The sequence below is a fragment of the Grosmannia clavigera genome (genome assembly GCF_000143105.1).
Source record: "Grosmannia clavigera kw1407 unplaced genomic scaffold GCSC_89, whole genome shotgun sequence".
NCBI lineage: Eukaryota > Fungi > Ascomycota > Sordariomycetes > Ophiostomatales > Ophiostomataceae > Leptographium > Leptographium clavigerum.
Window position 1 is genome coordinate 421969 of NW_014040569.1, and position 13735 is coordinate 435703.

The window sequence follows — 13735 nt, forward strand, 5'->3', positions numbered from 1 at the left end:
AGTACTGTTACATGTCATATTTGTTTGTTTCTTGTCATTTGGTGTTTCTTCTTCAGCAGGATTCAGAGCCGCTTCTGTAGCGGGCACTACAAGAGGACAGATGGTTTGCAGGAACAGGCCTCGGCTCTGAACTGAAGCGAGAGGCAGTCTAGGATAGACAGAGACAACGCCAAAAGCATAAAAAAAGAATTGACCATCTAAATCGGACAGTGCACAGCCTCTAAAAGACCGTCCCAATGTGGACGTCAGGCATGTGGAGGTGTCCCGGCAGGGAGGTTCCCGAACGCGCTGTTTGGTGCTTATTTAGTGGTACAGGAGGGGAGAATTGGCTGCCTGGCGCGCTGGCCGCCTCGAGGTCCAGGGACTGCAGGTGCGGATCGAGCTGCCTAGTCCGATGGCCATAAGTCCTCGCACCGAACGAGGTCGTCTGACGGACGAAAATAGAAACAGGAGCGACAAGCGCTAAGCGCGCAAAGCCGATCGGCCGGATGGCACATACTCGGGCTCCATCCTGTGGCCGACACCTGATCCTTGCACCCGGATACGGCAAGATACGACGGTGGCGATCACTTTGTGCCCACGCTGTTCCTCAGGAGGTGGGATGCCGCAGATCGCCCTAGAGCTCTCAGCAGTGGGGCTAAATACAGTGGGCCTTTTCCAGGACCCATGGACGCGCTAATTGGTCGTAGCGACAGCGGGCGTACGAGTACGAAGTACGACGTAAGATACTGCTCTGGTCCATGACACCGGAGGACAGCACAACCGAAACTCGACACGAATTGCATCTGGACTCCGGTGTACGATGCAACACGGATCTCCAACGGGAGAATTCGCTTTCGCACCGGTACCCGTAGTGGCCGCTGCCCTCCTTCAAGCCATGTCAAGATGGAAGCTGAACCCTACTGGTCATCAAGCAGTTCAACCTGGGTTCCTCATAAGCTGCCTCACCTTAGTTTATTATTCAGCAAGGCTGTATACTTTGACTTTACTATTTCTCTGACCGGTACCGAATCTTGCAGCTCAGTAACCTAACAGAAGAGTTATGTAAAGCCCACCAAACTGTAAAGCTAGCAAAGATACGATGCCGTTAATCGACAATCTGCCGCCTTGACAGTCCTCATTCTTACAACCAAAGTCCGACTGTGGAACCGTTGATCACGTCAGCCATCGCGTGCACTTGGGCCTGCAAAATGCGGCTCTCCGTTTACAACAATCCCCACCACCTTCACCCGAGATGAAATGAGGACGGAACGACTAGCGCGGAACGGCGGCTGTTGCCAAAAATAGGAGGACTCCCGAGCATGCCTGCTTTTATTTTTAATTTGGCACACCCCTCCCCCCCGACGACACGAGCGGGCGGATGCAAGGACAGGCCAGCGAGCGACATGGGATGGGTGCCAAAAACAACAGCACCCAAAGAGCCGGCCCTGGCTGTGGTTTCATTGCACCTGAGACAGAACAGGGGAGGCGGCTCTTGCCATTCTTTTTTTGTACTCGTACGCGCACAGAGGCAGCGACAGAAATAGCTCGTAGCGATGACTTAGGACCTTCCCCACTGTAGAAGGTAATAAGAGCTACTGTGTTTTTTGTTTCAACATGCTATCCAGACACGTGACCAGTCTCATTTCTTCCACCACGCGTAAACTTCTTTCTTGTCCGGGTATGGGAAGATTGTGGGCGTCGTAAAAAAATCACGGTCCGTGAAATCGACGGTGATGCCGAGGCTGCGGGCCTGGTTCTCGGCTCGGTCTCGCGTGACAGACGAGCCGCATTTGTAGTAGATAGTGACGAGTTTGGCCCACGGGCTCTTCCTCTGGGTCGTGCTGTCATCGTCCGTCTTGGCAGCCTCTCTCGCTTTCCGGATCGTCTCGACCAGCGCCAGCAACAGACGGCCATCGTCGGGCCGTTCCAGATGCAGTCGGACCGCCTCGAGGCAGGGAAACTGAGCCAGCCAGGCGATGACAGACCGGCCAGCCACATAACCTGGCAGTCCTGGGTCCGGGTCCCAGTCAAGGTTGCAGAGGCCGATGCAGCGCAGCTGTTTCGGATGCGGCACGGCCAGGCACTCGTCGTACAGCAGTGACGCCTCCAGTTCCTTGCCGCAGATCTCTAGCGAGTATAGAGATCCGCCCCTCGTGCTCTGCAGCAGCAGCTCCAGCGACTCATCCATCAGCGATTCTGCGCAGCGAAACACCTCCAGTCGCGGCATCCCACCGCTCACCGGAAGGCCTTCCAGGAGCGCTCCCAGCACCATATCTTGCAATATTTCGCCGCCGCGGTTCGCGCAGTTCAGTTCAACGCACCGCATCGTGGCTGCCGGAAGCCGTGGAAACGGGCCCGGGAACCCGAGAGTGGTGCCCAGGTTGCTGTTGCGTACCGCGAACGTGTGCAAATTCTGCAGCACCACCGCCTCATCATAGCCCGGAAAGGCCTCGTGCACGGTCAAGTCGAAGGAAACCTCATCGAAGAAGACTTGTTGGAGGCCCGGCGCGGCCATGCAGATTCTGGGCTGCTCCTGTCAGCTTTTCTTTCTCTCGTTCTCCCCGCTTCCGGTTGCCTTACCACGATATCAAGAGCAGGGAGAAGTGTCCACAAGCCTTTGCAGATCCAGAAGGACCTCAGGTGCGGCAAGGCAAGGTCGACGTTGTCGACACTGATGCTGGTCCCTTTCTTCAAACAGCAGAACTGGAGCGACTGCATCGTCGGGCCGGCGTCGGTCAGCAGTCCAAGCACGGCGGCACGATTGGAGCGATTGATGTTGCTCAGGCTCAGCGTTTGGCAGCGGCTGAGCAGGCAGACATGGGCACGCTGCGACGGCGGGAGCGGGCTGTCGTTCTGGCGCAGCATGTCGGCGAAGCTGCGCGGACAGGTTTCGGGCAGCCAGATCGTCAGGCTCTCGACGCCGGCAAAATGGTGCAGGGCCGCGGCGATCCATGGCGCCATGGCACCGGTGGCATCGACCCGGCCGTTCTTTTCGAGGTAGCCTTGGGCGCTCAGCTTCAGGGCCACCGCTTCGAGATGCGGCAGTCGTCGTAAGAGGCGGGCGAGGGAGCCGAGGCCGACCGGCGCATCCGGCCGATAGCCGCGGCCGGCTCGATGCACGGCGAAGCGATGTCCCAGCTCGACGTAGTCTAGCCGGACGCGCACCTGTCGCAGCACCGATGCCCACGTCTTGTTGACGCGGCAGCACCGCAGCACGTCGGCCAGCGTCAGATGGGACAGCACCGCCTCGACCGTCTCGACCGGCAGCTGCGGCAGGTAGTCGGCCGAGCCGTAGCGCGCGCTGCAGTGGGCCAAGACCTGCACGAGAGGGTCGTCGCCGTTGCCGTGTGTCTGCACGTTGTGGAGGCCATGGGCGTAGAGACAGCGAGCCGCGAATCGGTCGTGGCTGCTGCTGCCCATCACCGCCTTGGCCAGCCGCAGATAGCCCTCAGCCCGCTGTGGCGCCAGATCCACGATGCTCTGTGCCAGCCGGAGCGCCTCGTCGTGACGACCCAGCCGTGCTGCCACCATCGCCATTCGGTCTACCACTGCCACGTGCGACCGCTCGTCACAGCGCACCCGCCCAGAGCCGCAGCTGCAGCCGCGTGACGTTGCTAGCCGGTACACCGCATCCAGGTCCAGCTGACTGATCGGAAATGGGTCTCGTCTCTCTTGCTGCTGCTGCTGCTGCCGTCGTGTCTGTGCTGCCGCCACAAAGTTTTTGCACGAGCATCGACCGATCGGACAGATCGTGTTGAGCGGCACGCCTGCCGCCTTGAATTGCTGCCGTGTCTGGTTCTGACACGAACAGAGAATAAGGGCCTATTCAAAGTGAGCCGTGAATCCTCTTCCGTAAGCTTCCCCCCCGTGAACCCTGAACTCACCTTGGTAAGCGCTGCCAGGGCCGCCTCCAGCTGACCGTCCGCTTGCTTCTGCACGCCATCATCCCAGAAGGCTTCCATCCGGCTGCGAGCTGCACCTCCAAAAGACGGTCGCCCCGAGTCAGCAGCCTCGTCATCAGCTGTCCTCGCCTTCTTGGCGTCGCGGCCAGCCTGTGCGGTCACGCTGTCCGTCGCCCCGTCTGCTGCCGCCTTTGCATTTCGCTTCCTGGGCATGCTCGCCGCACTGGCTGGCCCTCTGCTCGGCTCCATCCCGGTCTGGCCTGTCGTATATGTCGATTGTAGAAAGCAGAAAGTAGAAGCAGAAAGCAGAACGCAAACGCAGGACGAGGAAACGCTGAAGACGCGTTAATACATGGACCCACTACGCGAACGCGGCTTCCCTTTGGGACAGGACAGTACAACACAGTGCATCCAAGACATACGGCTCCATACACAGTGCATTACTACTGTACACCCTTCGATCCTCCCTTGGTATAGACATGGATCGTAACTATCGTAACCTAGCCCTCGCCTTTTATCTGGCTGAGAGTCTGGACATGCACACATTAGAGGCCCGGCGGGCCAGACAAAGGAAAGACAAAGGAAATGTCGTCAAGGCCGGTGACCTTGTCGCATCTGCTCTCCTCGTTGCTCTCCTCTCTCCTCTCTTCTCCTCTCCTCTCTCCTCTCTCCTTTCTCTCCACTCCTCTCTTCTCCTCTTTCCTCTCTCTCCCCTCTCTCCCCTTTCTCTCCACTCCTCTCTCTCCTCTCTCCCTCCACTCCTACTCCTCTGCACTTCCTGCCATCAGGCTGGCCAGCTCCCACTGGTTGAGCGTGCTGCGTCGCCGCGATGCCACCTTGCTGGCCCGCCGCTGGTCCCGATGCAGCTTCCTCCGTGGCACGGCCAGCTCGGCCGTCGAGCTGCAGGGTGACGCATGAGCCGATCGCAGTGACCGCTGGACGGGTCCTGAGCGTGCCGACTGCCCCGACAGTCCAAGCTCGGCCACGTCCATGGCATCCACGTCGACCGGCCGGCTGCGCTTGACCGGATCGACCGAGTCGGCCGGCAACCGATCCGTCTGCCGGACGGCTTCTTCTCTCGGCGTCCGCACCACCTCTTTCGCTCTATCGACCCCCAACCGCGTTCCTCGCACGGCTCGCAGCTTCGCCCGCACCCGCGCTGCATCTGCCTCGCGCTCCGATGCCGCCAGCTTTGCTGCAATGGCCGCCATGCTGAGCGCTGGACTGACTGGTTGCATGCCTGTGGCCGGAAGTGGCAGACGAGAAGATGACGGAACGGGTGCCGTCTCTGCTGGCCTCTCTCCCTTTTCTTTTGCCTTTTCCTTTTCCTTCTCCCTCTCTTTCTCCGCCTTCTCCCCCCTTTCCCCCCTCTCCCTCTCTCCCACCTCTGGCTTCGCTGGCGATGATCGACTGCGTCTCCGTCCTGTCATCGTGGCCGTTGCTGCCGTCGTCGCCATGGCTGTTGTCGTCGTCGCCGCCGTCGTCGGCAGAGGCGGCAGTTTGTGCTCTCGTCGTGGTGTTGTCGGCGAGTGCAGCCTTTCCAGCTTGCTCGCTTTGTCCGTTCTGTCCACCTTGACAGTCAATCCTGGTCCTCTTCTCGTCGTTGCTGCTCGCCCTGCACCTGCACCTGCACCTGCACCCGCACCTGCGCCTCCACCTCCACCTCCTCCCACCGCCCGCTGCTGTGCTCGAGACGCCGTCGTCGTGCGTGTCGCGCGTGTCGGCGATGGTGGTACGGATGTAACAGTCGCTGGTGCTGTTGCTGGCCTCCGCTTGGCTGCAGCAGTTGGTCCTCCCAGCCGTAGTGGTGCTGGCCGGGTGGGGCTTGCCATGCTCTTGGCAGGTGCGACTGGTGCGACTGGTGCGATTGTCGTCGCTCCTGCCCCTGCTCCTGCCCTCGTTGCCGGCTTTTGTGTCCGGGACGGCTGAGTCAGCACTGCCGCATCGTCGAGTGGCCGTTTCTTGCCACGCATCCCATCCGAGGCTGCAGGTGAGTCCGTGCTGGTGCTGGCGCCGGCGTCTCCTCGGTTTGCCGCCGTTTCCGACGGCCGCAGACCTGGCCGCGCTCTCGTCGTCGGCCGCGACACTGGCGCCTGCGTGCTGTGTGCCGACGGGGCTGCCGCTCGCGTGGCCGATCGCGTGGCCGATCGCGTAGTCGATCGTGTGGCCGATCGTGTGGCTGACCGAGTGACCGGTCCTTGCTTCACTGCCGGCGTCTGCACCACCACTTCTTCTTCTGCTTCGTGAATCGGTGACGCCAACGGTGGTAACGGCGATGGTGTGTATCGTGCCAGCGTATCACTCGAAGTCACGTGGTGCAGCACTGGTGACGGCATCACCAGCGACTGTGCCAGGATCTGCACGTTGGGCTCCTCATCCAGCTCCAAGTCGTCGTCGTCGTCGTCTTCGTCCTCCTCATCCTCCTCCTCGTCCTCCTCGCTGTCGACGTCCAGGTCTTCAAACAGCCGCGGCTCGTCTTCGCCTTCTGGAGCCGGTACCAATCGCAGTGACCCGTCCTCGCTGCTGCGCGTTCTTCTGTGCCCTTGCTGTTGCTCTAGCAGTAGTTTGTGGAGCTGTTTCTGTTGCCGTTCTTGCCGTTCTTGCCGTTCTTGCTGTTGCTGCTGCTGCTGCTGCAGTTGTTGTTGCAGCAATCTATCCTCTTCCTCTCGCTCATAGATATACTCCATCTCTTCTGTCTGCAGTCCCTTCTTTTCGTCCGTCTCGTCGTCGTCGTTGTCGTCATCCTCGTCGTCGTCGTCATCATCTTCATCCTCATCCATCTCATCCGCCTCGGCCAGCGTCTCCAGTCCCAGACTGCGGGTCTCGGCCACATTCTTGACCCGCACCGGACTCAGTCGCAGTCCCATCTTGATCTCCTCCATGTTGACGGACCGTCCGTTTGTGGCCATGCGGCGTCGCCAGCCGTCCATCAGATGCACGGCCTCCTTCCAGCGGCCTTCCATCTTCTCCCAGCCGTCGCGCAGCCGGCCGATCTCGGACTCGCGCTGCATCACCTCCTCGATCGACACAAACGCCGGATTCGTCAGGATGATGCGCAGGTGCTCAAGCACCTCGTCCATGTCCTGGGCGAGTGCATCGAGGCTGGCGTCGGCGCCGGCGTCTCTGGCCTGCGGTCCCTCGTCGTCGTCGTAGCAGCTCATCGCCTTCAGCTGTCGGCTGGTGTGCTGCACGAGCCCGAGCAGCGTTTCATTGTCGTCACTGAGGCCGCGTGCCAGCTCGGCCAGAAACGCGTTCGTCTCGCTCCGGAGGTCGTACGCGCCCCCCGATGTCCCGGCCGACTCGGAACCGCTGGCGGCCGACGGCATCGGCGAGGAAGCAGCGCTGCTGTGGCTTGATGGATGTCCGCCCCCAATGGTGATCGATGTGATGGTCGGGTTGCGCCGCTCGCCACGCGCCCGTCCAGCCTCAGCTACGGCCTTTTTCAGGCCGTCGATCTGCCTGTCGCGCTTCCGCACCTCGTGCGTACATGAGGCCCGCGTCTGCGCCACGAGCGTGCGCATGCGCGCGGCATCGTCGCGTAGTCGTCGGCCAGCCGCTTCGGCCGCCGCCAGCTGGGCGCGCAGCTGTATCTCGGCAGCGTCGGCCAGATCGACGTGGCGCTCCGCATCGGCCAGCCGCTCCATCGTTCGCTGCAGGTCGTTGGTCTGGCGCAGCGACTCCGCCCGGACTGTTCGCAGTGCCGCCGAGAGAGACTCGCGATGTTCAGCGTCTCGCTGCGAAGAAACCGTTAGTATGGACGCTGAGGGGGATGAGCATGAGATTGCACGCTCGCACGACTGCACGACCGCACAATCGCACACAAACATACGTCTCGCCGCAAAATCAGGTCGTTGACCACGCTGATGATCCGCCCCATCGTGACAGCCACGTCGCCGTTGCCGGACGGATCGGCAAAGTCAATGGTGCTACCATCTCGCAGCAGCCCGCGCGACAGCAGCTGGTTGTTAATATACGCTGACGCCGTCCGCAGGTTGGACAGGTCCGTCATCGTGGCGTGTGGCATTCGTCGTGCTAGATGGCAGTCCTTCCAGGATGATAGAAAAAAGGGGGGAAAGAGGAAAGGGGGAGGGGAGAGAAGGGGAAGAGAAGAAATTGCAGTCGGAGCTCGAGGGGAGGAGGGAGAAATTATTACTCGAAACTCTTGTCTCGTGTGGGGACGGACGGCCAAGAACTGTCTCGGGAGTACGGAGTAGAAAAAATAAGAATACAAAAATACAAAAAATACAAAAATGCAGCTGGCAGACAAAGGAACGACGCAAAGAGAAAGGAAGACAAAGCAGGGAACGTTAGAAGCAAGGTACGAGTACAGAGTACAGGCTTCCTCGGTGACGAGGCTGCTGTTGTCTGCCCTTTCCGCTGCTGTCAGGACGAGCCAGGTGTTTTGTTTACGGCAAGCCTCGATGTGGCGCTTGTGTTGCTGTGGCGACCATGCCGCGCCCGCCTGATTGGTCCACGTGACGTGTGTGATGGTGGCGTATCTGGCATGTTTCTGCGCACTGGCAACTGCATATCACACATAGGGTTGCACGGAGGTGATATACGATGTCCCGTTGGAATGGATGACATGGTTTTGCTATCGGCTTGCTCCAGAGCCTGCCAGTCGCTGCAGGCAGGCAGGCACACCAGCACACAGGCACACACAGCCCATGTGCCCCGTGTGCAGACGAGCAGGGCCCTGGTCCTATCTGGCCAATGAAACGAACCGAGGGCGCCCGTTGAGACAAAAACTGGGCCTCCAGGGCCCGCTTGCCGTTGTCACAATATGCGGTGTGGTTCCTTTTCCCTATTCACCGCTAGTGACCCCCGTCGTCCCCACAGATGGTCCGAGTTGTCCCAGTCACAGTCGAGACAGAAGAGTCTGCATGTCCTCTGTGTCTGCGTTGTATGCGCCGTGTTAGCAAAGCCCTCTGCGGCGGAAAGATGTGTATGTGCATAGTGTATGGACGGATACGGCCTGTCGTCAGAGAGTTTGAGAAGATGTATTTGGTAACGCGGTCGTTTTCGGCACTCATCCGGCCGTGTCTGTCTCGTCTACGGACAAGACACGGACCGGATGCTGAGATGGCCCCGCGGCGTCATCATGACAGGATACCGTATCCGGGAGCTGCTCGTAACAGGGAACATGAGATATCGTACCTTTTGTCTACGCCTCTGGCCGAAACTTGCCGCGTTTCTCCCGCATCGCCGCCACGCGCAGCCGGTCGTCCTGGAACCGTCGCTGCAGCTCGGCCTGCTCCTCCTTCTTTTGCTCGCGCAGCTGGAAGCGGTAAAAATTGGTCAGCTCCGCCGTCTTCTTCTCCTGCTTGGCCAGCTGCTTCGCGCGTGCCGCCTCGGCCTCGGCTCGCCGTGCCACGCCGCCAGCGCCGCTGTTGCCGCCACCCGTCACCGTGACAAATCCGTCCTCGTCGGGCTCGTTGCGCAGCCGTCGCGCCGTCTCGGCCGCCGCCGCTTCGCGCTCGTTGTACAGCGCAAAGAACGCGTTGACGCTGCTGTCGATCGTCGCCCGGTCCGGATACACGAGCCGGTTGTGTGCAGCCAGCCAAAAAGGACCGCAGCTCGGCATCGTCGCCCCAGACGCCCATTCTACCACCTTGCCGCCCCGCACGTGCGTCTTGGCCACTGCCTTTAACACTGCTGACACGCTCCGCTCGTCCACCAGAAGCACCACTGCTGTGCTACCGCTCCGTCGAAGCCGCTGCGGCCACGTCGACGGCAGCCGTGCCTGCTGCTCCCGGGCCGTCTCCGCCGTATTCTCGGCGTCGTCGTCCGCTGCCGCTCCGCTCCGGCTTTCCCGCTTCCTCTTGCGCGACTGCAACGCTGCTAGCCGCGCTGCCTGGCCTGGAAGAATCGCCGTCTTCGCGCTTTCCGACACTGCCGCCGCCTGTCGCCGCTCGTCCTCAAACACAATCGACTCGAAACGACCCGGGCCCACTAGCTGTGCAAAAATCGCCCGCATATGTGCCTCCGTGCTGTCGGCCGGCACGTTGGCTAGAAAGAGGCTGCGTTCGTCGTCGGCTGTCGGGATCTTGGGCGCATTGGGCCTCACATAGATATAGTGTGTGGCCGGCTCTGCCATCTCGAGCGATGGCAGTGCCGGCATCCGTACCGGTAGAACGGAGAAATCGCCTATTGTGGCTGGAATGGGAGCCATGGCGTGTGTATGTGTTGCTATAGTCGACGATAGGTCTGGCAAACGAATGCTTTTTAGAGAAAAAAAAATGTAGATAAGATAAGCATTAAATGTATCAGTGACCCACAATGACCAGAAATTGCTAGGTGCGAGTTGTTTTGGCGGTCATGACCGGCAGAATACTAAAGCGGCAGCACCGGCGGCAATACAAGCAGCAGTGCAGCAGCGGCGCAAGCAGCTTTAGTGGTGCGAGATACGCAAGCAGTAGCAAAGGCAAAGGAAAAAGTAGAGGCAGAGGTAGCGGCCTGGAAAGATCGGGAGGCAGCGGCTGTGCAGGAGGCGCAGGCCGCGGGCTTGCCACTCCGGTACAGCAGGGCGGTGAGACTGGATTGCATGGTATTTACTAGTCTTTTCCGTTCTTAATCCGTGTTTTGTCAATATCCTTTGAAACTACACAACTTACACGAAGATTTCAGTATTCAGCCGGTCATGACCGCCAAAAATAAGTCACGTGGGCTAGTGCACATAGAATTTTCCCAGTTGCTACCCGCCAGCCAGGTACTGTACTCCCAGGCTCTGGTCTCTGTATGTTAGTTTGTCGAAGCGTCAACCCTCGCCGAATCGCGTCAGAGCTTAGTCGTTGTCGATCCCGAGTTGGTATTTCGAGTCCTTCGTCTTTATTCCACATTCATCGGGACATATCCGTCTGGTCCGCCTGCCGACCGCCCTCGGAATTCTTTCCGACGATTTATCAGCAATGTCTGGCTCGTGAAGAGCGGCAAGAAGCATAAGGAGATGCCCTTTTGAGCATGGCATCTAGGCAGCCCTGCCGTAACGCCGGACGGGAAGCCGAGGAGTTTATCCAGGTTTAGTGCGTGCCGGCTTCGGTGGCCGCGGACCCCGTCGAAAAGGACATGGAGAAAGGTGCAGGGATTTTAGCTTGATCTGGCTATCGGCCAAGCTAGCATGTCGTCTACAAGAGGGACGACGGCCGTCGTGTCGGTGGTGCTCTGCTCTGCTTGACTGTCTGCTGGTTAGTTCTGTTGGCTACATCTGCTGGTTAGTTCTGCTGTCCACCTCTGTTACTTCTGTCGGTCCATTTCGGTCAACACCGTCGATAGGGAACCTTGGCAGCAGCCAGCAGCCAGCAGCACAACGCCAACATGGCCGGCTTCCGCTCTCTCTGGCGGTCACCGATATCCGGGACAGCGCCGCCGTCAACAGCACCGCCACCAGCCTTCCTCCGCCAGCGCTCGTCGACCGTCTTCATCGTGGCCACCATCTGCGTGGCCATTTTCACGGACATCTTCCTGTATGGGCTCGTGGTGCCTGTGATGCCGTTTGCGCTGACGGCACGGCTCGGCATTGCAGCCAACCGGGTGCAACGCTGGAACGCCATCCTGTTTGCCTGCTACGGCATCGCGCTCTTTGTCGGCAGCCCAATCGTGGGGATGTATGCTGACCACACCTCCTCGCGCCGTCTGCCGCTGCTGATGGGCCTCGTGGCACTTGCCGGCGCCACCGTCATGCTTTGTGTCGGCCGCTCCATCGGGCTGTTTGTGGCTGGCCGTCTGATGCAGGGCGCCAGCGCCGCCGTCGTCTGGAGCGTCGGCCTCGCTCTGCTGGCCGACACCATGGGCTCGCGCATGGGCCTCGCCATGGGCTCCATAAGCATCGCCATGTCGGCCGGCCTGCTGCTGGCCCCGCTGATTGGCGGCTACGTCTATGCCGGCGCCGGCTATTATGCTGTCTATTATGTCGCCTTTGGTCTCATCGCCCTCGACATTGTCCTGCGCCTGCTGTTGATCGAGAAGAAGGTGGCCCGGCAATGGGTCGAGCAGGATGTGGAGGACCGACTGGCAGACCAGCAGGCAGACCAGCAGGCAGGTCAGCTGACAGGAGGACCGGCTAGTCGGGACGAGGAGAGCCAGCTGGCCGAACAGGCTGCCGTTTCTCTTCCTCCAGTCTCCACGCCCTCTGTCTTCCTCCGCATGTGGATGCTGCTGTGTGTCCGGCGGATGGCGTCGGCCCTCTTCGGCGGCATGGTCATGGCCAGCATCCTGACGGCCTTTGACACGATCCTGCCGCTATTTGTCAAGTCCGAGTTCGGCTGGGGCTCGACGGCATCGGGGCTGCTCTTCTTTGCGCCGTACCTGCCGCCGGCCCTGGTCTCGCCGCTGGCCGGCGTCGTGGCGGACCGGTGGGGCGCCAAAGGACCGGCGCTGGCCGGCTTTGCCGCCACGTTGCCGCTGCTGGTGTGTCTGCGCTTCGTCGACGGCGACACCATGGGCAACAAGGTGCTGCTGGCCGTGCTGCTGGCCGTGCTGGGCGTCACGATGACGCTGGCCAACGTGCCGATGATGGCCGAGATCAGCTTCGCCATCGAGGCCGAGGAGGCTGCGCGGCCGGGTGTCTGGGGCCCCAGCGGCGTCTACGGCATCGGATACGGGCTGTTCACGACGTCGTTTGCGCTGGGCAGCGCCATTGGCAGCCTGCTGGCCGGCTATCTGCAGGCCGATTTTGGCTGGGCCACCACCACCTGGTGCTTGGCCGTGTGGTGTGCTGTCGGCGGCCTCGTCGTCGCTCTCTGGGTGGGCGAGTTCCGTCTGGGCAGACCAGCAGAGGGGCAGAGGCCGCAAGGAAGAGACGAGGAGGCAGAAGAGAGGCAGAAAGGCGGGGGAGGTGAGGACGGAAAGAGACGGGGCAAAGCGGAAACGACTGCTGCAGGCGACGAAACAGGAAAGTCAAGGGATATGTCGGATGGCAAGGCAGAGCCGCAGGGGCTGCAAAAGGAGGGATGCGTGACGAAAAGCGGCGCGGTGGACTTTTGACAGGTCGCGTATGATTCGAAATGCCTCAGTTTGTGATAAAGATACGAGTGACAGGTGGACGTTCCTTCCTGTCCGTGACGGTGTGGTAGACAGGGCTGTACAACGGTTACTAGGGGCCCACAGCCAGGTGCAGGAGACACGTGATTAGAGCCGCAGAAGAGGAATGTGTTTGCAATTTGGGAAAGTACAGAGTATCTTCAAAGGATTGATTCCCTGCTCGTACATAATACAAACACAGCTACGATAATGCCACACTCACTTCGTCACACTTCCTTTCCGATGTACGACCCGCGCAGACTGTCAGTTGTTTTCATCGCTTCACGCGCACTCTTTCGCTCCCACGTCATCCCAATCTCTCCCACTTTCCCACAAGCTCTCCGTCAAACCGATTACTTTATAAACGCCCGACTTCTCGGCTCACGCACATCAGAATCACACGTCTCTAGCCCGCCTCTCCTCATCCGTTCGTGCCGTCCCTCGGAGCTGGTCTGGCCTTGACACACAGCCACACGACAGGTGGTCAGATACAGCTGCCGACCTCGCACGGCACAGCTTGTCTTTTGGCCCGCTTGTGATCTGTAGCCGCCAGATAGGTCGTGATGTCGATTCCGCTTCGTAAGCGGTCGTTTAGGTGCCAGCTTACTGTCAGCATCGTCAGCGTCGCCTCCCTTTAGCACAACTCAGAAAGCTCGCCACGACTACCTTTGGCCACCCTTCTCGTCGTCAAAGCTATCACTGGCTGCCAGCTCCGCCGCTGGGCTGCGGTAGACAAACTCTTCTGAGTGGCGACGCTCCACCAACCGCATCCTTCGCAGCACACGGTGGCACCGGCCCGTCCTCCACGTGTTGGGCGCAGAGTTCTTCAGCTT

The 13735-nt window shown here is 60.3% G+C and overlaps 3 protein-coding genes across 3 annotated transcripts; 1 reads left to right on the forward strand and 2 right to left on the reverse strand.

The window, feature by feature from the left end:
- Window positions 1-1621: 1621 nt before the first annotated feature.
- On the reverse strand, window positions 1622-7893 carry CMQ_5499 (f-box domain containing protein; the record flags this gene model as incomplete). Its single annotated transcript, XM_014313086.1, has 6 exons — window positions 1622-2509; window positions 2563-3780; window positions 3867-4139; window positions 4721-5124; window positions 6187-7618; window positions 7714-7893. 6 exons carry the CDS (start codon window positions 7891-7893, stop codon window positions 1622-1624), a joined length of 4395 nt encoding a protein of 1464 aa, XP_014168561.1.
- A 1155-nt stretch (window positions 7894-9048) lies between these two features.
- Window positions 9049-10056, reverse strand: CMQ_5566 (meiotic recombination protein dmc1; the record flags this gene model as incomplete). Its single annotated transcript, XM_014313153.1, has 1 exon — window positions 9049-10056. One exon carries the CDS (start codon window positions 10054-10056, stop codon window positions 9049-9051), a length of 1008 nt encoding a protein of 335 aa, XP_014168628.1.
- A 1142-nt stretch (window positions 10057-11198) lies between these two features.
- Window positions 11199-12866, forward strand: CMQ_5602 (major facilitator superfamily transporter amine; the record flags this gene model as incomplete). The annotated part of the gene is made up of 1 exon (XM_014313189.1): window positions 11199-12866. One exon carries the CDS (start codon window positions 11199-11201, stop codon window positions 12864-12866), a length of 1668 nt encoding a protein of 555 aa, XP_014168664.1.
- Window positions 12867-13735: the final 869 nt, after the last annotated feature.